This window comes from Rattus rattus, chromosome 3 (genome assembly GCF_011064425.1).
Source record: "Rattus rattus isolate New Zealand chromosome 3, Rrattus_CSIRO_v1, whole genome shotgun sequence".
NCBI classification, from domain to species: domain Eukaryota; kingdom Metazoa; phylum Chordata; class Mammalia; order Rodentia; family Muridae; genus Rattus; species Rattus rattus.
The window spans coordinates 43,364,244-43,386,953 of record NC_046156.1 but is presented as its reverse complement, the minus strand read 5'-3'; the positions used below and the strand labels follow the sequence as shown (position 1 = coordinate 43,386,953).

The 22,710-nt window shown below is 45.3% G+C and overlaps 1 protein-coding gene across 3 annotated transcripts in view; it reads right to left on the bottom strand.

The window, feature by feature from the left end:
- Cdc14a (cell division cycle 14A) overlaps nucleotides 1-22,710 on the bottom strand; it is a 152,688-nt gene that overhangs the window by 44,662 nt on the left and 85,316 nt on the right. For all 3 annotated transcript variants that reach the window (XM_032897431.1, XM_032897432.1, XM_032897433.1), the window contains 3 exons: nucleotides 18,351-18,438; nucleotides 11,492-11,722; nucleotides 5,195-5,333 (listed from right to left, as the gene is read on the bottom strand). In XM_032897431.1, coding sequence (XP_032753322.1) covers nucleotides 5,195-5,333; nucleotides 11,492-11,722; nucleotides 18,351-18,438 — 458 coding nt within the window. The remainder of the gene's footprint in view (nucleotides 1-5,194; nucleotides 5,334-11,491; nucleotides 11,723-18,350; nucleotides 18,439-22,710) is intronic.

Sequence of the window (22,710 nt, the reverse complement as noted above, 5' to 3'; positions counted from 1 at the left end):
ACTTATGCCATGGTATACATGCACACCACACACACACACACACACCACCACCACCACCACCACCACCACCACCCAAGAAAAAGAATCACTGTAAGACATTTCCTAAACCAACATAAAAAGATAGAAGAAACTTAGGGAGGAGCAACCGTTGCAGTAAGAAAGAATATGGGAGAACAAAGTAGACCTTTCCTTCTTCCGTTTGGATTTTAGTAAAAATGAGGGAAGCAAGGATGTTGCCTCCCTCTGCTGTGGTTCTGAATGTTCACTAGTGAGATAGTTGAAACAATCATAAACGGTGATGGTAGATAGCAGGAAGTAAGCCAACATTTCTATAGACAGCAGCACTCAAGTTGTAAGATGACAACAGTTTGGATTGTGATTAGACTGAAGGCAGAGGACAGTGACAGTAAATGGTAGGTAAGCAGAAGAGCTAGAGGGTAGATGGATGGATGGATGGGTGGATGGATGGATGGATGGATGGATGGATGGATGGATGGATGGATGGGTGGGTGGGTGGATGGATGTGGGTGGATGGATGGATGGATGGATGGATGGATGGATGGATGGATGGATGGATGGATGGATGGATGGATGGATGTGTGGTGGGTGGATGGATGGATGGATGGATGGATGGATGGATGGATGGATGGATGGATGGATGGATGGATGGATGGATGGATGGATGGATGGATGTGTGTGGGGTGGATGTGTGTGGATGGATGGATGGATGGATGGATGGATGGATGGATGGATGGATGGATGGATGGATGTGATGGATGGATGGATGGATGGATGGATGGATGGATGGATGGATGGATGGATGGATGGATGGATGGATGGATGTGTGTGTGGGTGGATGGTGGATGGATGGATGGATGGATGGATGGATGGATGGATGGATGGATGGATGGATGGATGGATGGATGGATGGATGTGTGGGGTGGATGTGTGGATGGATGGATGGATGGATGGATGGATGGATGTGTGAATGGATGGATGTGTGTGTGGGTGGATGTGTGGATGGATTTGTGGATGGATGGATGGATGTTAGGGTAAGTGGGTGGATAGATGATGATGCATGGATGGATGGATACACAGATGTGATTGATAGGTAATCAAAATCTGTAGGGTAAATCATGGGCTGACACCTTGAAGGCCATGAGTTAAAATGAACCTTTCCTCCTGAGAAGCTAATTCTTAGCAGGGCTCAGTTACAACAGAGATTTAAGGTAGAAAATAACTACTTCAAAGTCGTCTCATTAAGAAGAACCTCAGGATGTGCTGAAAAGAAGGGTGAGATAAACTCTCTTCTTGGTTGTTTACATTTAACAGACAGAGAGCCTTTTGTCAGCCCTCAACCCGCACAAGGGCAGAGCAAAAGAAAAATCGGGGTTAGCACAAAACAGCCTTGGAGAAGGTTCAATGCTATGTTTAAAGTAGCAAAGGGGAAAGTGCATTTGAAATAAAGTCTCTAAGCCTAATAACAGGAAATATCAGGGAAAGGGTAAGTAAACACGCTTATCCTGTGAAGCCCTTCAGAAGCCTATGCTATCAGATTTCCCAAAATGCCAAACTGCCTCTCATTCTGCCCCTACTCCAGACAAGGCCTGCACTAGTACAGACTTCTTGTGCTCGTCCCCTCGGCCTCCCAGACCTCCAGAAACTGCTAGCTAACACTCCTAAGGCCCAAGGCACACATGCCCAGTTGTTCTGTCACAGGCATCCATCCAACAGATCGTGTGAGCAAAAGATGCAAGTTAGCCAACACTGGACCACGTATACGCTCACCAGAAGGACAAAAAAAAAAAAAAAAAAAAAGAAAATCACATTCTCAAACATCCCTATGCTACACAGCAATAGAAGGGAACAGACATTTCTATCATTAGCACAAAAGAATGTGAAATATAGAAAAATAGACACACACACTGCTTGCTTCAGCTCAGACAAGACTCAAAGCCTGCACAGTTCATCTATGGTGTAACAAGCCAGAACCATAGCTTCATTGAACTGGAGGGGCCGCAGAGGAGAGACTAAAAAGTTCAGTTTGATAACTTGGCAGAATAGCGCTAGACTACAACGCTGAAAAAGACGATCTATAAGACAGTCTGGGAGAAGTCATGAGCAACGCAGGCGGTATTCCATGCAAACACCTCCCAAAGCAGAAAAGGTATAAAAGAAATCTACCTTCTGGAAGGTTTTGATCCTTACAGTGCTTAGCTATGGAAGTAGGTCGTCCCTGCACTTCAGTTTGCACAGGCAAATACTTGGGAAACTGTTGTATGACTCACATGGAAGGGTGTCGCCGAGGTCTTATAGCATATGCATTTACAGATGAACAGAATTGCTTCAAGCCAAGTGCAGAGGCCTCGGGACCCTAATTTCTTCAGATACCATTACGACAGCAGACAGAGAAAGACGGAGTGGTGAAAGCATTGGGGACACAAGCTGGGGGACAATGGTGGACCCTGACACCCAGCACAGAGGGGAAAAAAACTGAACCAAGAGTCCTGGATCCTTCAGCTGTGCCTAGCAGAGAGCCTGGAGCAAGCGAGGGTTCACTGTGCCTTTTAAAGGGACGTTCTTCCAACTGTTAATTTTAAGACTGGGAAAATGGCTTAAGGAAGTAGGTTTGGGAACATTTGGGTTTCAAGTTTCAAACCTGGAGGTCACTTATTCAACATTACCAAGCAATTGGCATCATAAGCGAATGGCACATACCCCGTGCTATAGATGCATAAATGCACAACAGAAAACTGGAGGAAGCCCATGGTCTCACTGAAGGAGCTGAAGGGGCTTGCAACCCCATAAGAACAACCATACCAACCAACCAGAGCTCCCAGGGACTAAACTACCAACCAAAGAGTACACATGGACAGACCCATGGCTCCAGCTGCATATGTAGCAGAGGATGGCCTTGTTGGGCATCAATGGAAGGAGAAGGCTTTAGTACTGCTAAGGCTGGACCTCCCCCTCCACCCCAGTGCAGGGGAATGTCAGAGGGTGGGAAGGGGGATGAATGGAGAGAGGAACACCCTTATAGAAGAAGGGGAGGGGAATGGGATGGGGGTGATCAGGAACAGGAATAACATTTGAAATATAAATAAAAAATATGTAATAAAAATGCTCAAAAAAAAAAAAGAGAAGAAACTCCTAACTGATTAATTTGTTTGTTCCCACGAGGAGAAACCTGGACACTTCTATCTCTTTAATAGCCCTATTTATGTGTAACTTTTCTCTGGAACTCATCACACACCCGTCTCAGGCTCTCCAGCTGAGTTTTTCCCGCTAACTCCCTGATTTTCTTAGCAGTTATTCCCCATGGGTTTAGTAAAGGAATACTCCCTTGGGCTCAAGAGTTTCTTAATCCTTTCAGAGGTAAAAAGCTTACTTGGGACATTTTTCTTACTTAGGACACCTCATCCAAACTGAAGTGATTTAAGTCAGATGGAATCATTCCAACTGGAGCGCAAAGAAGAAACATGTCTGAGTGAGGTCTCAGAAACTGACAGTATGTCAGAATTGAAGACAACTAGTACTTCATCTCACCCTAGGAGGCTGGAGGGTGGCTCACTGGTTAGCGCACTTGCCTAGCATTCAAAAAGGTCTGGGTTCAATCAGCCTCATCACCTCAGCACTCAGAAGGTGGGAGCAGAGGCATCATCCTCAGCTACTTAGTGAGGTCAAGGTCAACCAGAGCTATTATTATCTCAAAACAAATGAAAAGTTTCCTCCTCCTATTTATGCTCAATAGTAAGTGCTTCATATGGGGAAAGCAGCTGTTTCATAAAGGGCTCTCCTACCAATAGTATCTTTCTGCACAGTGGCCTGGGGTTGGATGGAAAGGCATACGTGTAAGTGAGTGTATCAAGGAGGGATCTTCCAAATACTGAGCATGAAGCCAGCAGCGACCTGGTCAGAAATGACTTAGCGAACCTTCTCTTCTCATTCCTCGCTTCTTTCTCACATGAATCCTAAATTTGAAGTTTCTTTAGCAGCTTGGCTGTCTCACTAAATCCAGTGACTGACCCCAGTGACTGACCCCAGTGACTGACCCAGTGACTGACCCCAGTGGCTGACTCCAGTGACTGACTCCAGTGACTGACCCAGTGACTGACCCAGTGACTGACCCCAGTGGCTGACTCCAGTGACTGACCCCAGTGACTGACCCCAGTGATTGATCCAGTGACTGACCCTCTGACTGACCCAGGGGCTGACCCAGTGACTGACCCAGGGATTGACTGAGGACTGACCCAGTAACTGACCCAGTGGCTGACCCCAGTGACTGACCCCAATGACTGACCCCAGTGGCTGACCCAGTGACTGACCCAGTGACTGACCCAGGGGCTGACCCAGTGACTGACCCAGGGACTGACCCCAGTGGCTGACCCAGGGACTGACCCAGTGGCTGACCCCAGTGACTGACCCAGGGACTGACTGAGGGACTGATCCAGGGACTGACCCAGTGACTGACCCAGTGACTGACCCAGTGACTGACCCCAGTGACTGACCCAGGGGCTGACCCAGTGACCGACCCAGGGATTGACTGAGGTACTGACCCAGTTACTGACCCAGTGGCTGACCCCAGTGACTGACCCAGTGGCTGACCCAGTGGCTGACCCCAGTGACTGACCCAGTGGCTGACCCAGTGACTGACCCAGGGACTGACCCCAGTGACTGACCCCAGTGACTGACCCAAGTGACTGACCCAAGTGACTGACCCAAGTGACTGACCCCAGTGACTGACCCCAGTGACTGACCCCAGTGACTGCTGACCCCAGTGACTGACCCAGGGGCTGACCCAGGGACTGACCCAGTGACTGACCCAGGGACTGACCCCAGTTGTGAGTTTTTGTTTTTTTTTTTTTTTTTGTCATTCTGCTTTTAGACACACAAGCAAAAGAAAGGAATGAGCAGTGTCAAGTGGGAAGACATAGAAAATTGCACTGTAGCCACATCACGCATAGAAAGTGACAGAAAAAGGGTAGGCAGAGATGATGGAGCTCCTCTGTCACCTGATCTACGAGATACAAAGTACAAGATCAGAGACCTTAGCTGTCAAGCCAACAATAGTCTACCAGAAGCACCACCTTCTCTAACAATGCAGTCATTTTGTAACCAGGTCCACAGCCAGGGAACAAGGGTTGAAAGGCTCAGTGGGGAGAAGGAAACGCATTCGTTGGAAAGGGGCACTTACTCTTCCAGGAAATGCTGCTGGGGTCCAATGATGGAGCCTGGTCGACAAATTCTGATCCAAGCGATGATTTCAGCGTGTGTGAACCTGTAGTGTTTCATGACATAACAGGCTATCAAAGTCCCAGTTCTCCCCAGACCAGCTGTAAAGAGAGGGAAACAAGAAAAGCAAAGTGTAGCAAGTGCATCCACAAAAACATAAACACTACCCTGCCCACAGAGCACACTGGATTCTAGTGCAAAGACAGCAGCAATGGCTGCCGCTCACGCAGTTTCTCTCATGTTAAAAAAAAGAAATCCATTTTTCAGGCTGGAGATGTAGTTTATTGGCCAAGCACCTGGCAAACATGTGCAACGCCCCTGGTTCGATTCCCAATACCAGAGAAAAAGGGGGAAAAAAACACAACACGAAACAGAACCAATCCACATTTTTCTCTAACCACCGGAAAGGGCGAAATGTAGCTGCCCTACATTTTAGGTATGAAAGTGACACGAATTCAAGAAATGGATCTGGAGGCAGAAGACTGCTGGCTGGAGGGGGCGATGGATGGGCAGAGGCTGAGGCGCAAAGATGGCCAAGAGGGGCAGGGAGGCATCAATAAGGAGCAAGAGATGGATTAGACAGACATCTTGATTGAGTCACAATGGAATTTAAAATGACTAAAATCTCTGACCTTGAAATTCATCCATGAAAAGGTTTCATTGGAAAAGGGAGGGGGAGGGAGGGAGATATATGAAATCTAGTCAATAGCTTTGTTTATGAATAGTCTAGGACTAGGGCAGTAACTTAATGGTAGAGACTTTGTTTTTCATACATAACGTTTTAGGTTCAATCCCCAGTGATACAATAAATGAATAAAACCATTGACTTGAATAAAAAGAAACAAAATATTGCATTTTCCCTGGTCAAATAATGCAGATAATCTACTCTCCCGGTATTATGACATGCACAGTATTTGATCAGATCTGAAAAACAGCCATAACATGTAATGGTGTAATATATATCATTGCTTACCAATTCTTAAACCCACTCCAATTTAAGAAGCATTAAAAAATAGAAAAGGAATGTCTTTACGTTGTTTTCCATAGTTGCTTTAATTAGGTTGCATTGACCGGTGTGTGGTGTACGAGTGCATAGAGAGGTCAGACAGCAATGGCCAAGACTCCGTTATCTCCTCCACCGTGTGGACCCCAGCAGCAAACTCGGGTGGACAGGAAAACAGCAAGCACCTTGACCTGCTGAGCCTGCCCACTGGCCATCTTTTGATACCACTGCTTCCCAGAGCATCTCTGGACATTTTATTTCTAATTGCCTACATGAAATCGCACTGTTACAGCGGCTTATACGTTGCATGGGAAATCCGTACGTTATGCAGGAAAAAATAAAAAGGATTTTTCCCAGCACAAGCTGTTTGCCCACTTGATAGCAGCACTGCTTAAAATGGCCAGCAAAGGTGACATCCGAAGGACATGGACAGTCAAGTTCACGCCCATAGATGCCCGCCTTGCCTTCCCATTAGCCTTTCCTACTTAAAAAGCATACATGCAGTGTTAGTAGACAAAGTGTGTGTGTATGAGTGTCTGTGTGTTTGTGTGTGTGTGTCTGTGTGTATGTCTGTGTGTGTGTCTGTGTGTGTGTCTCTGTGTGTATGTGTGTATCTGGTGTGTGTATGTCTAGTGTGTGTTTGTGTCTGTGTGTGTGTCTGTGTGTATTTGTGTGTGTGTCTGTGTGTGTGTGTGTCTGTGTGTGTGTGTGTGTGTGTCTGTGTGTGTCTGTGTGTGTGTGTCTGTGTGTGTGTATGTGTCTGTGTGTGTCTGTGTGTGTCTGTGTGTGTCTGTGTGTGTGTCTGTGTGTGTGTCTGTGTGTGTGTGTGTGTGTGTGTGTGTGTATCTGTGTGTGTCTGTGTGTGTGTCTGTGTGTGTGTGTCTGTGTGTGTGTCTCTGTGTGTGTGTGTGTGTGTGTGTGTGTGTGTGTGTGCCCTATTTACCTCAAGTACCTTCTGACACAGATCAAACATCAACATCAACAAGAGGGTAAAGTTAACCATAGCTTCAGTGGACTCTCACTTTCCTATGAAGAAACTGTACAATAACTCTCCGGATACTTGACAAGGCTTTCGTAACTGCGGGAAGAGCTGCCACTGAGCACGCTGAACTCCTTGGAGCAGGCACCAGAGCCAGGTGGTCTCAGGGGTTTCCAGTTTGGGTCCCTGTCTGGAGAGCAGAGGGGGCTTCTTCCTAGAGACTCCCACAACCGTTCCTCATGCAAAAGAGCTGCCTGGTTAACCCCCCCCCCCAATCAGTTTCCTATTCCTCCTCACAGCCAAGAGATGGTGCTGCGAATGTTCGAATTTCTCTGAAACTGAAGTTGCTTCTCCCCCCCTTTAGAAGGAGTCTATAATTTTAGGTCTATAAAAAGAATCTACTTAGCACTCCATCCTTGGGAGCTCTTACCACAGTGAGCAGCATAGGAATACTTCACTAAGTTTTTATTAAAACTTTAACAAAAATGTTAAAGCATCCGTAATTAAAGGGCTCCCCGGCACCGCACAGCAAAGGTGCAGGGTGCTCTATTTAGAACAAATGCCTTACACTGCCAGTCCTGCTGGTTCCCAATAGGGCACCCCTATGCACACAACTGAGTAACGATGTTGCTATTCTTTAGATTAAGATTGGGGCTAGAAAATGCCAGGAATTTCCAGCCACTCCTTTAATCACTCGCATTATGGGCTGCAGACACGGCCTGGTGGTGGGTTTTGTACCACTGCAATGGAGCTGTGACACTGTGTGTTGCCACATGACATTTTCATTCCCTCTCTGTTCCCCAGGGAGGGTTCATTTAACAAAAGATAGGAGGCTCACTTCCATCTCCTTTCGTTCAATTAAAACCCTGAGTGCTGCTTGAATTTCTAGAAAATTAAGCTGACTTAATCAGGGCAGACGTCAAAGTAATTAGCGAGCCCAGGTAGCTAAGTACGCCATTAAAAACAAAACAGCTGCAATTAAACCAAAGGTGTGAGGCTTACAGAAGAATCCTGAATGCCTTAACAAGTGGGAAAAGGAGGAAGCCACCTCACACGCCCTGATCCGTGACTCCTCTATGAGAGCTTACTTAAAAAAAAACACTTAAAATAAAAAAGTGACAGTGGAAACATGGGGAGGAAAACAGCTCTGCCATAGGAAAAATATGTATACATTCCTTAAGAGGTAAACATTCACAGGTAGGCGATGTACAAAGAAAGCCTGTATATCAACAAGAATCTTTAACCGCAGGGTTTTCTTTTCCCAATAGTTCTTAGAGGCCAAATGACACTGTGTTTACATTTAAGCTTTGTCTGGAATACACTGTCTCCTTGGGATCATCCACCACCTCTGGCTTTTACAATCTTTCTACCTCGGCTTCCCCTTAGATCCCTGAGCCTTGGAGTGGGGGTGGGGCGTGTAAAATGACATCCCACTCAGGACTGAGTGCTGCAAAGTCGCTGCCCATTGTCCACTGTGGATCTCATTCATCTGCTGCAGGAGCAAGTGACTGATTCGCATGTGAACTCACAGAGGCTGTGCCAACACTCACAAGGGCTGTACAGGTTCAAGCCACACAGGGTCCCAGCACTGAGACACGGAAGGGGACACAGGGTCCCAACCCTAACCAAAAAAGCTATTTCCTGGCAATGGGAAACAGATTTTCCCAAGGGAGCCTCCCGGTTCAGATTAACCACATCCCAGAGCAGGTCTCATCTAGAGCTAGGGAGATTTTGTTTCGTTTTTTTTTCGTTTGAGCATTTTTTTTCATCTTATTGGTTTTTTGTTTGTTTTGATTTTTGTCTTTTGTTTTCTTGTTTTGAGAGAGAGAGCAAGAGGTTGGATGGGTAGGGAGGTAAGGAGGATAGGAAAGGAATTGGGGAAAAGCATGATAAAAAAAAATACCGTATGAAAAACTTTTAAGTAAAAAATGAAAGCTATGTCTTTTTCTCCATGGAGTCAGTTGATCCAAAATATAGCTTGTAAATATGATATTCACATAGCTTTGTCATAATAAAACTGACCAGGGACAAGGCCAAATTAATCTCCTAGGAAAAATGATTATTTTTTTTGTTTAAATAGGAAACTGAACTTCAAAAGAGATGACAGGTGTACCCCATACTAAAGCATCATTGGCACAATCCACGGGCTCTCAGGTTCTGACACAGGAGATATGGGGATGGTGGGCCTTGTCCTGCATCTGGGCAACCTCAGACAGTACAGGACACCACCATGTCACCAGAGTTAGGGTCAGATGCTGGGTCCCAAGCAGCCCTTCCTCCTCCCCAACCCCTACACGCATGCACGCGCGCGCACGCACGCACACACACACACACACACACACAAAGATCCAGGTTCAGCCACCCAATGGTCCACAGTGTTCTGATTAAAGATACATTTGAGAGAAGAAAACAGAAAGGGAGAGTCATTCAAGGTGTTGTAGTGAAGAGAGGAACAAAGAAGTGACCCGACAAGTTGTCAGTGATGTGAAATGAGAGAGAGAGAGAGAGAGAGAGAGAGAGAGAGAGAGAGAGAGAGATTTCTCCCTCTAGCCGGCTTCTCCCAGCATGAAAATCCAGTTTTGTGAGGTCCATAACCACAACAGCCTGATAGTCAAACTCAGCTGGCACAAGGTTCTATTTAGAGTACTTTGGTTCCCACCGGGAGGGTTACAATAAAACAAACTTAGGGTGCCAAAGAAACGTTCAGAAGAAGCCAGCTCTCTGCCTAGGGAGAGACCAGCAGAAAAGGAGTGAGCAAGGAGCACCTTTCTAACAGCCCAAAAGGAGGACTGTCCTGCAAGCCAGGCAGGGTCTTTCCCTCCAAAGAAGGATGAGAGAAGAGCTGCGCCAACGGTGGGTGCAGCCTGGCTAAATCGGGGAGCCATCCCTAAATCGGGGGCATGTGCGGGTCGCTCCCCTCTCTTCCAGGCTGCTGGGAGAAGTCAGCTTCGCATCGCTGCTCTCAGCTCACATGTTCAGCAAAGTTCCTCCACCTACTCACATCTTAAACATAGAAACAAGGGCCTACAAAATGGTATTTTAATTTCTGTCAGAACCAAAGCCACACTGTCTGAATAAGGCAGTTACAGCAGCGCTCCGCACACGAAAAGAACAGTACCATCCCCAACACCTACTGGCCGATTTGCATAACATGCAACAAAAAAAAAAAAAAAAAAAGCCCTTTGTGGACACAAAGCCAATGTGCGCAGCGCCACCTCGCGGCATTGTGAAGAGCTGCAAGTGGCACACTTGAGGCTCCATTACAAGGAGTGATTTGTCTCCGCTGAACTTAAGATCACCGAACTAGAAAACCTACAGTGGAATCTGAGCTTCTTCTGACTTTAATGCAACGCTCAAAATTAACAGGAAATCCTGCAGTTTGATGTTTTTTAAAGCAAGGACCTACACTTGCTCTACCTGACCGGTCTCTGAATCAAAGTGCCCACTCCAGAAGCCAAGGTATTCACTTGCACAGCAGAGTCTTCCGGTCAATTCTGAGATAACCCACATCAAGTAATGGGTGAGAAGACCCTCCATTCTATGAGGCAGAAGACTTAGGGGAGAGGCAGCGTGAGGGTGGTAGAGCCGAGAGACCCTTAAAAGAAAACAATTGAGTGGATAGTCAGTAAACCTGCTCAGCAAGAATGGGGTTTTGTGGTTTGAGCCCTAGTATCCACAATAAAGCTGTAATGACCCCGATATAATCCAGGTGCTCGTGAATGGGGAGGGTAGAGAGACGAGAATCCCTGGGACTCAACGCCCAGTCAGTGTAACAAAAAAGGCAAGCTCCCACTTCAGTGAGAGACCCTCTCTCAAAAATACAAAATAGGAGAGAGACTAAGGAAGAATTGAGTTGTCAAACTGGCATACACACTCATGAATGCACACATGGAAAACACTAAATATCAGATGATGGAAGAGTATTTAGAAAAGGATGATCAATTCCGAAAGGAAAAGGGACAAGGGAACCAACATTTGCCTCTTGACACAGTCCCCTAAGGAAAGATGTCTTACGGAGCACAGACACCTCAATGTTGAGGTAACATAGATGATGTTAAGAGTCGATGAACTCAGAAGAGTCACAAGGGCATGCAATGACTTGTCCATTAATCCTTCCCTTCTTTAGGGAAGGGATTATTAAAATGGGCTCGTGTTCCAACTGTCTACACAAAAGAAAAACATCCCGCTGTGTTCTATCACCCGCAGGCCTTGCTCATTATTAGGTGGTCCGGGCCATCCCTTCCCCAGTACAGCGGGCCCCGAGAGCTCGAGCACACCTTTGCAGTGGACCGCAATGGCCCCCTCCGTGTTCTCACAGATGTTCAGGAATCTTCGCACGATGTTGTCGCTGGGGGTGCTGCCATCTATGAAGAACAGGTCGTAGTGCTCGAAGCCAGCGTCTGTGAAGCGCTTCGCCTCATAAATCTTTTTATTCAATCTCACGATTGTTGTCACGTTGTTCTTTTTGAAATAGGGGAAGTAGGCTTCAGGAGCGTGGAGAGGGTAACCTGCAGGCAAACAGCAGAAAACACATCCCACCTCGCATAAACAACAAAGTATTAAAACCTCATGGAGTTAGGAGGAAAGAGAGAGTGTGTGTGTGTGTGTGTGTGTTGTGTGAAAGGTCACGGAGGAACCATCAAACTAGCAGCTGACCCATGAACTCCAGAGGCAGCTACGACCTACACACACAAAAAAAATCCTCTGTATTTTGAAAAGAGTTCGCCGAAAACAGCAACCTCTCGAATCCGAATCCTGGAGGCATAATCTTGGAGCCCCCAAACAAAGGCAGTTCTGAAGTACTCCAGTGTACAGAGCCATGCTGGGGTGATTTGGAGTGATACTCCTTCTTGAACATTACTCCTAATAGATTCATTTCATCTACAGCTAAGATGTTTTCGAAGCTAGAGGTACAACTACAGCACAACTCCCTGTAAGACAGGGTTGTGATTATCATTTGCGTTGTCCGAGTCACCGCTTGTAAGATTTCTTTAAAAATGGTCTCCTTAAAATAACAGCTGGGAAGGGGTTGGGGATTTGGCTCAGTGGTAGAGCGCTTGCCTAGCAAGCGCAAGGCCCTGGGTTCGGTCCCCAGCTCTGAAAAAAAAGAATAGAAAAAAAAAATAACAGCTGGGAACTGTGGGGACAGAGGTCAAAGGGTTCCATTAGACCACAGGAATATGATCAAGGGTCCTAGCGCACAGCGTGTCGCCTACAGCACATGGGACTGGATCCATATGTTAAACATGACCACCACTCCATAGTACGTACATGGTTTTAATCAATCATTCTGTGTAGCATAAATATATACACATCCAAGGGAAATACTTCAGAGTTAAGTTAAGAGGGTAACTCTTGGTCATCACCTGGGGTGACAGTCTCCAGGTGCTCTGGCATAAACCCCAGCAAGCAAACATTCTTGGGAGCGTCAGAGGCAGCTGGGTTACTGATCTACTCTTGGCAGGCCATCCAAAGTGACCACTGGGAATCTGGACCACTGAAAACCTTGCCTTGCAGCCCCAGAAGCTAAGAGGACTAATTTCATAGCACACCAGTCACCACCAATCACTCATTCAGGATTCACCTAGTCAGGGTTCGCCAAGTTGCTGGCAGGTTCTTGGCAGACCAGGCAAATGACGTGACCTCATTAGGAGTTCACAGGGTTGATGTGCTCCAGAATGAACTAGAGGGTTTCCATACTGTGCTCTTGGCTGCGTGTCCTGCTCACCCTGTCTTTTTTTTTTTTTTTTTTTAAATTTTCTCTCAGCTCCAAGCCAGGCCTCCAACTCCGTCTTTGTAACTCTGGGTCCACCTAGTACTACTCCATGCGGACTACCTTTCTACCATCTTTCCTGTTTGCTCTCAAAGTAGGAAAGATGACAGGACAACTTCCCGTCTGTCAGCACTTTAACTAGAACGCCCATCTTGACTTGGCATGCCTTGAACCGACCAGACATCTTCCCAACAGCAGAGCCCCTGGGTCTCTACTCCTCAAGCCCCAGATCTGCACAGCAGTTGGCGTTCCCTTCAGAGCTCTGAGGACCAGCAGACGCTCTTCTCCCATGGGCCTCAGTCCTCCCAACTCCCCTTCGCTTCTTTCGTCCCTCAGCCTCAAAGGGACCCCACTACCTTCTCCATGACCCTCTGCACCCGTCATGGCTGTCTTATTGGTTAGTCTCCCCGTAACAAACTCCCTGTACTGAATTCCCCCTGAACGACTAACATCAAGACCTCCAACGACAGATGCTGTTGGAGATGTATGGAAAGTGAAACCCTTACTCGCTGTGGGTGAGGTACAAGCTAGTCCAGCCATTGTAGAAATCCACATGGAGATTACTCAAAACATTAAAAAAAAAAGATGGACCGTATGAACTAGTGTACCACTCTCGAACATATCCAAAGGACTCCGACCCTACCACACAGATAGCTATACGTCCTATTTATTGCTGCCCTATTCATAGAAGAAAGGATTTGGAGCCAGCTTAGATGTCCATGAACTGAGTGGATAATGAAAATGTGGAACCAATTCACAATGGGAAGCTACTCAGCTGCAAAGAAAGTGAAATTTCCCAGGAGGGAAAAATGGATGGATCTGGAATGTATAGTATTAAGTGAAGTGACCCAAACTCAGAAAGACAAAACCCACATGTTTCCTTTCATCTGTGGATCCTAGCTTGTAATGTATACATGTACGTATAGAAATGGGTGTAGTCACAAATAAAGCCTAGAAAACTATGAGAGCAAGAGAGGGGAGAAAGAGGAGCTGATGCTAAGGGAGCGGGGCAAAGAGGGGCATGCTGACATGAAAGTCAGAATCACTAAAGGGGTAACAAGAGAGGGTTGGCAGTGGGAGGGATGGTGGAGGGCTGGGGTATCAGGTAGTGGGAGGGATGATGGGGAGGAGACTCGACTTAAACACACTTCTTTCAAAAATACCATAATGATATCGAAGACTGTGTATGCTATTTTTTAATTAAATGAATAAAATTTTAAATGAGTAAATAAAAATTCCTTCTGGCATGGGCCCTGTTCTATGTGGACCCTGCAGATACGCTGTTTCTGGCTACTGCCTGTTTTCTAGTTCTCCAGCCTTCTCTTGCCGTTTGAGCGCTACCCCACACAGCCGATAGATGGCGCTTTAGTTCACTTACCAGCATTGGCTCTCCCGACTGCAAGGACAGGAGAGCACTAGCTGGGATGCCTGGATATCAACAAAAGACAGAGGTGAGACTGGAAGATTTACTAATCCCAGCCTGGCTGCATTTTAACAAAGAGGTTACAGGAGGTTTACTCCACATCTCCTGTGTGGACATGGCAATTTATACACACAGGGAGAAAACACACTTTTCTACTTACAAAACCCAAGTCTGTTTTCCTAGTTGGTTTCCTTGGTAGGATAATTTCCCAACAGACTCATAGGACAAAGGGGGAAATGACCGTGGTTGCTGTGAGGAAATAGAAAAGCTTTTGTACCATATGGGGAATTCCTAAGGCACAGGCTCCGAGTTGTGGGAAGCCCTGCTTGGCTGTGGCAGCTACTCAGAGCCTCTACCTCAGGTTTCTAGCATTCGTTGAACCTTACAAGGGCCCCTGCCTGGTTTGATGCCCATCTGGTCCCCTTTACCACCAAGGTGAGAGACTGTTTATACATGAGTGTCCATGAGGAGTAAGTCTGGGGTTGAGCTAATACGCCTAAACTGTAAGAGAAAGCATGGGTATCTTCTGAGAAAGAGCCTGGGGCAATACTTGTAAACATGTGGTACCAGGACATTGAGATGATGATGATGACAGCACTAATACCTAATTCTATTGATCACTTGCTATGCCCCCAGGCACGAAAGTACCCTAAATGGGTTATCTCATTAAACCACACTGTCACAGAATAACGCCTGGATAGCTTCCTAGTCCATGCTCACGTAGCTAACCAGCGTTTAAACCCTGTAACTCAAACTCTAGCACCTGTGCGGGTGATTATTTCAGGTAAGGCTCAACGTCATTCTATTTATCAGGACACCAAATAAGAGAACAGGCCGAATTTTTCTAAAAAATAAAAAGACTTTGAATTAATTAAAACCAAGAAAAATCATCCAAATGTCCTATGACCTCTCAACACGTGTGTGGAAGCGGCGTTACCGTCGTGTTCCGATACTTGTGAGGGACTAATGAGACTTAGCAATGCCATTTCCTGGAACTCTACCAGTCCACCCAGGGTTGACTGGTCGCTCACTCAACCCTTACTCCATCTTGCCACTAGGTGGAGACATGGCGTCGTTGAAGCACAGGACCCAGAGGAGCTAAAGAACAGGCTAATGGAACAACTTCAGAGCTAAGAGATTTCAATTCAGTTCTTCCCAGCCCCTTGTTTTAAAGTTGGGGAAGTGGGGGGAAAGCTGAGTGAAATGACTAGTCTGTGAACGATGCTGTGGTAGGCAGCTCATCGTGATAAAAATACAATTGTGTAGCTGCCGAGGGACCTGCCACCCTAAGGCCCTTCATCCTTATCTCTAATCCTGCCCTCACTAGCTGCCCAAGATGTGCATCTGTTCCTTCAATGGGGATACAAGGGAACTGATGCTTACAGAAGGGAGGACACTCACTGCAAGTTCCACAACTAGTAAGGACAGGTAGCCAGGCCTCAATCTGCCTACAAGGCTTCGCTCATTAAATGGACAAACAAACACTTTGAATTTCTGGGATTCTGTCTCAAGCTACCCTCCAACTCTGAAGTGTGTGTGTGTGTGTGTGTGTGTGTGTGTGTGTGTGTGTGTGTGTGAGAGAGAGAGAGAGAGAGAGAGAGAGAGAGAGAGAGAATATTAGCATTGTCCATCAAAGGAATGGTTTTGAAATCTAAAATCCAAAATACACATTTCATTCTATAGTTATAATTCCTTAATCAATTCAAATTTATTTAGAAAAATAAAGACTGCTCTTTCCCTGCTGCCAAAACTACATGAGTCAAGGAGGTTCCATGAGTGCCCTGGTTGACCTCTGTTCACACAAACACAGCCTTAAGACTCACATAACACTTTCTGCCGGGTCCCACAATCACTGGTCTTCTTTGGCTTCTCCTCCTATCAGCAGCTATCTGATCATTATTTTTAAAATCTCATCTTCTCCTTAACTATCCACCATAGCTAGACCATAAGACCCTATTGCCGATGACACAACACACTTTGGATAAAGGACACAGGAACTGACCAGGAAACTTCCTCCCTGCTGGCTAGGTCTCACTGCATCAGAAGATGCAGGCTACTGAGGGAGAAAAGTTGTCAACAGTCTTACCCAGCTGAGTGACAATACTAGCCTGTCCAGCAAGATGTGCCCACTGTGTGTGGCTGACTAGATGGGGACAGCCAATACCTTTCTGATTGATTTTTTGGTCTTTTCCACAAGAGAGAATCTATGCCTGGTACTGTAAACTGAATCAAAAGCCTATGACTGGGGAGGTCATGGGCCCTGGGAGGTGGGGGGATCCATTTTGCTAAGTGGACATTTTGTCAAACTGCCTTCTAAATATGTGTTCGTGTCCATAAATGGGTGCTTCTCTCAGCCTGGGTCAGAGAAGCTGTGGCTGGAGAGGAGAGCTGTAAAATGCTGTCTCCTAGACATGGCATGGTTGTTGCGCTCATGAACTCGTGGTGGCTGTAGCTACCGGCTCAAGACTACCGGAAGATCAAGCTAGTCAGCATTTCAGCATGGATGGGAGAGGAGCTCTTAAGGCCCCATCCTTAACTGAGGAACTATTGGAAATTGATGGAGGTTAGTGGTGGGAGGAGTCATCTGTCTTTGGGGTATGGCTAACAAACGTTGCTGTTGCCCCTGCTTTCTTGCATGGGCCTGCACCAGTGCAAACAGGCAGCCCAAATCAGACTCAGTGAGGTTTTACTGGTTTTGTTTTTGTTTTTTAACAAAAAGGACATGAATATGAAGGAAAGTATGGGCGAGGGGCTTAAGGGGAGCTAAAGTCAAATTAGAAGTCAAATATGACCAAGATACATTGTGTATATACATATGAAATTGTGAAATAAACATAAAAATGTTTTTTTAAAAAATAAAGAACCTTCGGCCTTTCTACTAAGAAATCCCTCTCATCTCTCTCAGACTATGGGGTTTCTCAAAATAAAATATCCCAAGTACTCATTATAACTAGATCAAAATTGTTAATCCTACTAGAAAATTATTCTAAGCTCAAAAAAGTATTTACAAAGTTCAAATTCTCTACAGAAATTATGGGACTTCTGGAAAACAACACCTCTTAAGACAGAGACTCTAGCCCAGCGGTTCTCAACCTGTGGGTTGAGGCTCCCTTAAGGGTCTGATGGCCGTCTGTCTCACAGGGCTCATATCAGATATATACATTACCATTCATAACAGCAGCAAAATTACAGTTGTGAAGTAGCAATGGAATAATTTTGTGTTTGGAGGGGGTCACTGCAGCATGAGGAACTGTATTGCAGGGTCACAGCATTAGGAAGGTTGAGAACCACGGCTCTAGTTAAGCATCAAGATTCTAGCTACCACAGTCCAAAACAAAACTGCTGCAGGTGCGTGTGCCTGCTAGAGTTTGGCCAGGCTCTGTCTTGGATCCTTCTTAAGCCTCGCATATCAGTGAATGTGAATCATGCTTCGTTTACAGCAGCCTGAAAGCCTGCGTCTGAAAACGGGGTCTCAAGTAGTTGGAGAGACCGTTCAAAAGTTAAGAGTGTGGGCTGCTCTTACAGCAGAACAAAGTTGGGTTCCCAGCACCCAAGTTAAACAGCTCACAACTGCCTGCAACTCACAGCTCCAGGGAATCTGATGGCCTCTTATGACCTCTGTAGGCAACTCCTCGTGCATACTATCCATGACATACCACATGCACACATACACACACTCATGAACACACACATACAAGTACACATGTACACATAATTAAAAATAAAGTAGACATGCTTTTAAAAAGCAAAAGAAAATAAAACACACTAGAAGTTTAGCATTTAAAACACAAGTTGAAACTGTTCAATTTTGAAAATTATGAATAAATATCCCTTAACGGATATTAGCGAAGGAAATGAATTGTACATGAAATAAATTATGGAGAACATAATGAAAGTGAACTATAATTAATGTTTAGTGGCAAAGGAAAAAACAACTTACCATTTTCAATTTTGCTTTTAGGATGTGGTCCACTAAATGCTAAAAATTTTCCTGGAACGATCCAGTTGAAGTCCCCATTTTCAACTCGCTGGCAGAGTTTTATGGAAAAAGAAAAGAAAAATAGTTCATAATATTTATACGTTTAGGAAGTCCTTACAAATAACTTACCCCACTATGGGTACTAGATTAATGAGACTTACATGAAGGGAAACTAATATAAGTTTCAAGATGCGCCTTTTATATAAAACACTATTTAGAGAGTCACCTCATTTAAGGAAAGTTTCTACTCAGATGACGAAAAATATAGACTGTATGAGAAGGCTATTCGTCTTAAAGTAAACTTGTCTCCTGGTCAGTCTACAATGAAATAAGATGAAAATTTTATTCCATAAAAAAAAAATAGGTTGAGAAAACAGGAAATATAAGCACATTCACGAACAAGGTTGGGAGGCCTTAAATGATGAAAACACTATAAATATCCGGATCACAGCAAACACATTCACTTTTTTCCTGGTTGTTGTTGTTGTTGGAGTATTTATGCCTACAATCGATGCTGGTTTAAAGACGGGCAAAGGGCAGGAAGGAGGGATGAGGCACCATAGACCTCTCAGCCACAGTCGCCTGCAGGGGGCACCAAGCCCAAAACAAGGCTGGCATGAGAGGCAGGTGCTTCTAGCCCCGGCTAACTGGTCACCCCGGAAGGGTGGCTTACTCGGTCTGACCTTCCAAATAGACTTTCCACTGAGATCTTATTTGAACGTTGACTATCTTTAAACAAGTTTGTAAATCCTATGAACCCAAATAAGATGTATCTGCTGGGCGGCTGACTAATAATTGTCAACCTTTGGTCAACAAACTCCAAGTGCTCATCAGAAAAGGCCTACAGACCCAGAAATGGCTCACCTCCCACATTCCAGGACCTCCTCCCTTCCTCATTTTCTTCCTTGTCCTTGTGCTACTAACTCATCCGGACTGGGACAAGGATAGGGTTACACCCAAGGTTTTGCCAGTGACCAGGAGACTTCTATGTCATGCATTAAAAAATATTCACACCTCTGCACCCAACTCCACCCCTGGCCCAAGTCTCCATCTTCATCAGGAAAGCAACAAGTTTCCGTGTACAGAACACTTCCTCTGGCTTATGATGAGGGCCTCCCTGGTAGGCATCCAAGCCGATTAGAGTTTGCACTCTTCAGTAAGTACAAAATAAACGTATTAAATACGCTAGAACATCAAGGCAATCAGAACCACAACCTCGTTTCTATTATCCATTGCCACGTCCATGAAAATCAAAACTTGACTGGCCGATTTCTATTCCTAAAACACAGCTCTATCTTTCCAACCATTAAAAAAAAAAAAGGTATTTAAAAACAACCTTTCTAAGATATCTTGAATGTGTATCCACTATAGTAACCCAATGATAATAAACAAAATCTCTTTACAGCACCCTAAAAATCCTAGAGAGGCATCTGCAGACGTGTAGACTTCTCTTTATAACAATTGGAATAAAGAATCAAATGTCTGACTTTCTGCTAGGGACTAAACAGTTGCTGGTTTAAATTAAACAATCGAAACGAATGGTCCGATAGACCCCTTTACTTCATACTTTAGAAGATCAAGAATAAACATGAGCTGCAATTATCAAAAGACAAAAGCAGATCCTTATCAACCGTAGAAGGCAGTGGCCTTCTCTGTTCACTATTTCTGTATCCTTGACCACTTTACATCTGTTCATTTTGATTGTAGATATCTGTCTGGTTAAATAGTAACCTTTCATAATTGATCATATGACAGAGGCAGTGAGATGAACTCGCTGTAATTTACCAGCAAGATAAATTCACTCACAGAGCCAACAGAATTGTGTTTATAAACCTTCCTACCTAAAATGATAAAAAAAAAAAAGTGGATAATATCTGACTCTGTTTAGGAAACGTTGGTAGAATTAAACCATAAGATCTTAGATTTAAATCTGAAAGAAAGTCACAGCTTTTAACTGACTTAATATTACTATAAAAGATGACTCTGGGAGCGAGGGAGATGGCTCAGTGGTTAAGAGCACTGGCTGTTCTTCCAGAGGTCCTGAGTTCAATTCTCAGCAACCACAGGGTGGCTCACAACCATCTGTAATATTTGCCCATATTTGAAAGTTATGTCTAGTTGAGCGGCAGACAATAGTGAATCAGAGAAAGAGTTGATAGAACGGGATCTGCCCAGCTCTCAGGGGGAGAGAGAGGAAAGGAAAGCGGCTTGAGGAACAGTGCAGACAGAAGAAAGGGGCAGTTCACTGGGAGAGTTTTACAGGTTGAAGAGAGAACAATCTAGAAAACAGGTCAGAACAGAGTGGGCCAGAGAACGAGAAGGAGCCGGAAGAGTAGAACAGATTGCCAAAGTTATTTTGAGGCCAAGCAGAGCAACTCAGGAGAGGATGAGAGGAAAGAAAAATTGAATCCATCGACTTGGAGAGGAGTTGGAACCAGAAGAGCTGAGTTGAATCAGCCAGCCAGAGTTCAGAGAGAACTAGGAAGGGGTGAGCTTGTTCAGCAGTAATTCTCACAGGCTGAAAGCATTCTACACTTATGTATGTACACTGTATGGAGGCTAGAAATTTCCAGGCCTAGGCCTAAGTTAGCAGGCAGAGGCAGTAAGCCTCAAGAGGATGACAGTTACATCAGGCGACTAAAAGTTACTTTATATCTGTGCCCCTTTTATGGTGATTTCTACAAATGCTAACATGTCGATGACAGACTATTTAAGATGACACAAATCTCTTGTCCTAATTAAACTTCAAAGAATCTAGTCAGGCAGGAACTTTAGGTACTTTCCAACCCTGCCACATTTTGTAAAGAAACAGGTAAGCGGGCATGAGACATGAAGGTTGGTTTAGCACTGTCTGATGTAAAGCTCCCTACCCATCAAACGCCATCGAGAAAATCTCCAGATCATCTACAGTACAAGGTAAACGCCTCATTCTTAGATGGATGTGTTTAGATACTGGAACTCACCAAACTGTGAGATTCTCCAGTTCACATCCCCCTTGAACAGCTACGCTGCTGTTCCTAACGTGGGATTTGACTCTAAAGCATCGATTTCTCTGATGTCTGTGGTGTACTGGTCACAAAAAGCACAAACATTTTCATAGCTCCACGGTATTCACAAAGTCCTTGGGACCGATGGCGAGACAACCAATACCAGCTGTAGCAATATGTGTTTTCCATCACTCTACCATGCATGGTTTCCAAGAAAGCATACATTAAGAACTGTAACTTTGGGCCGGAGAGATGGTCCAGCAGTTAAGAGCACTGGCCTCTCTTCCACAGGCCCTGGGTTCAATTCCCAGCAACCATATGGCAGTTTGTAACTGTCTGTAACTCCAGTTCAGGGGATCCAACACCCTCGCACAGACATATATGTGGGCAAAAACATCAATGCACATAAAAATAAATAAATCTTTAAAAGAAAAAACCTGTGACTTGTTGCTATGCACAAGATAATAAAAGGGAGTCTGGGTGCTTTTATTTGGGATTGGCGAGTATCGGTTATGAAGAAGGCAAACATGACCTACACTGCCGCGCTGCAGAACGGCACACTATGTGGCCCATTTATTCCCATAATAAGCCCAGGAGGAAGGAGCCGCGGCCATCTCCACTTTCTCATTGAGGACAAACGGCCCTACATTTGCCGTACACCATTCAAGATGGGCATCCACCAGGAGGCCGGCAGAAAGGGTGCTTCAAAAACTAAGGCGAAAACTTGAAGGTCTTTTCAAACATTCATTTTAAAGATGCTTTTGCACTTTCCTTAACCTCTGAATTAATAAATTCACACTGACAGGACAGCTTTACCAATCAATACAAACCATGCCGCGAAGCTGGGCCCTTTGTGAGCTTAAAGCACGGTCAATATTTGAGCTGCTGGGGTAAAATTAAGTTTCCATGCCCATTGGTGCTGGATAATCATCGGACTCCAGATTGTTGCTTTGGTTCGACTGTTGAATGAGAGCGTGGTGGAAGAAAGGGGGGATGCGATGGGGATTGACTGTGCCCCCTAACTAGTAACACCTGGAAGTGAGAGGCACAGTGGTACCAAGACAATAAGGAAGGCAAACGTGGGCAAGAGAGAGAGATATGGTGGGGATATCTGAGAGACGATTCCAACAGTCCAGGCCGGCGAGCACCTCTGCAGACCGTGGTTCTGCGTTCCACCTCTCTGCTGAGATAAGGGAACTCCGCGGTGCAGACGAACTGCAGAACGCTAGGCTGCATTTTACCCTACGCTGCTGTAGGGTGATGGGCTTACAAGAAGCGCTGATGCACTGCTCAGGGGATGGGAAAACGCAACCTAAGATGGGGACCCCAGCCTG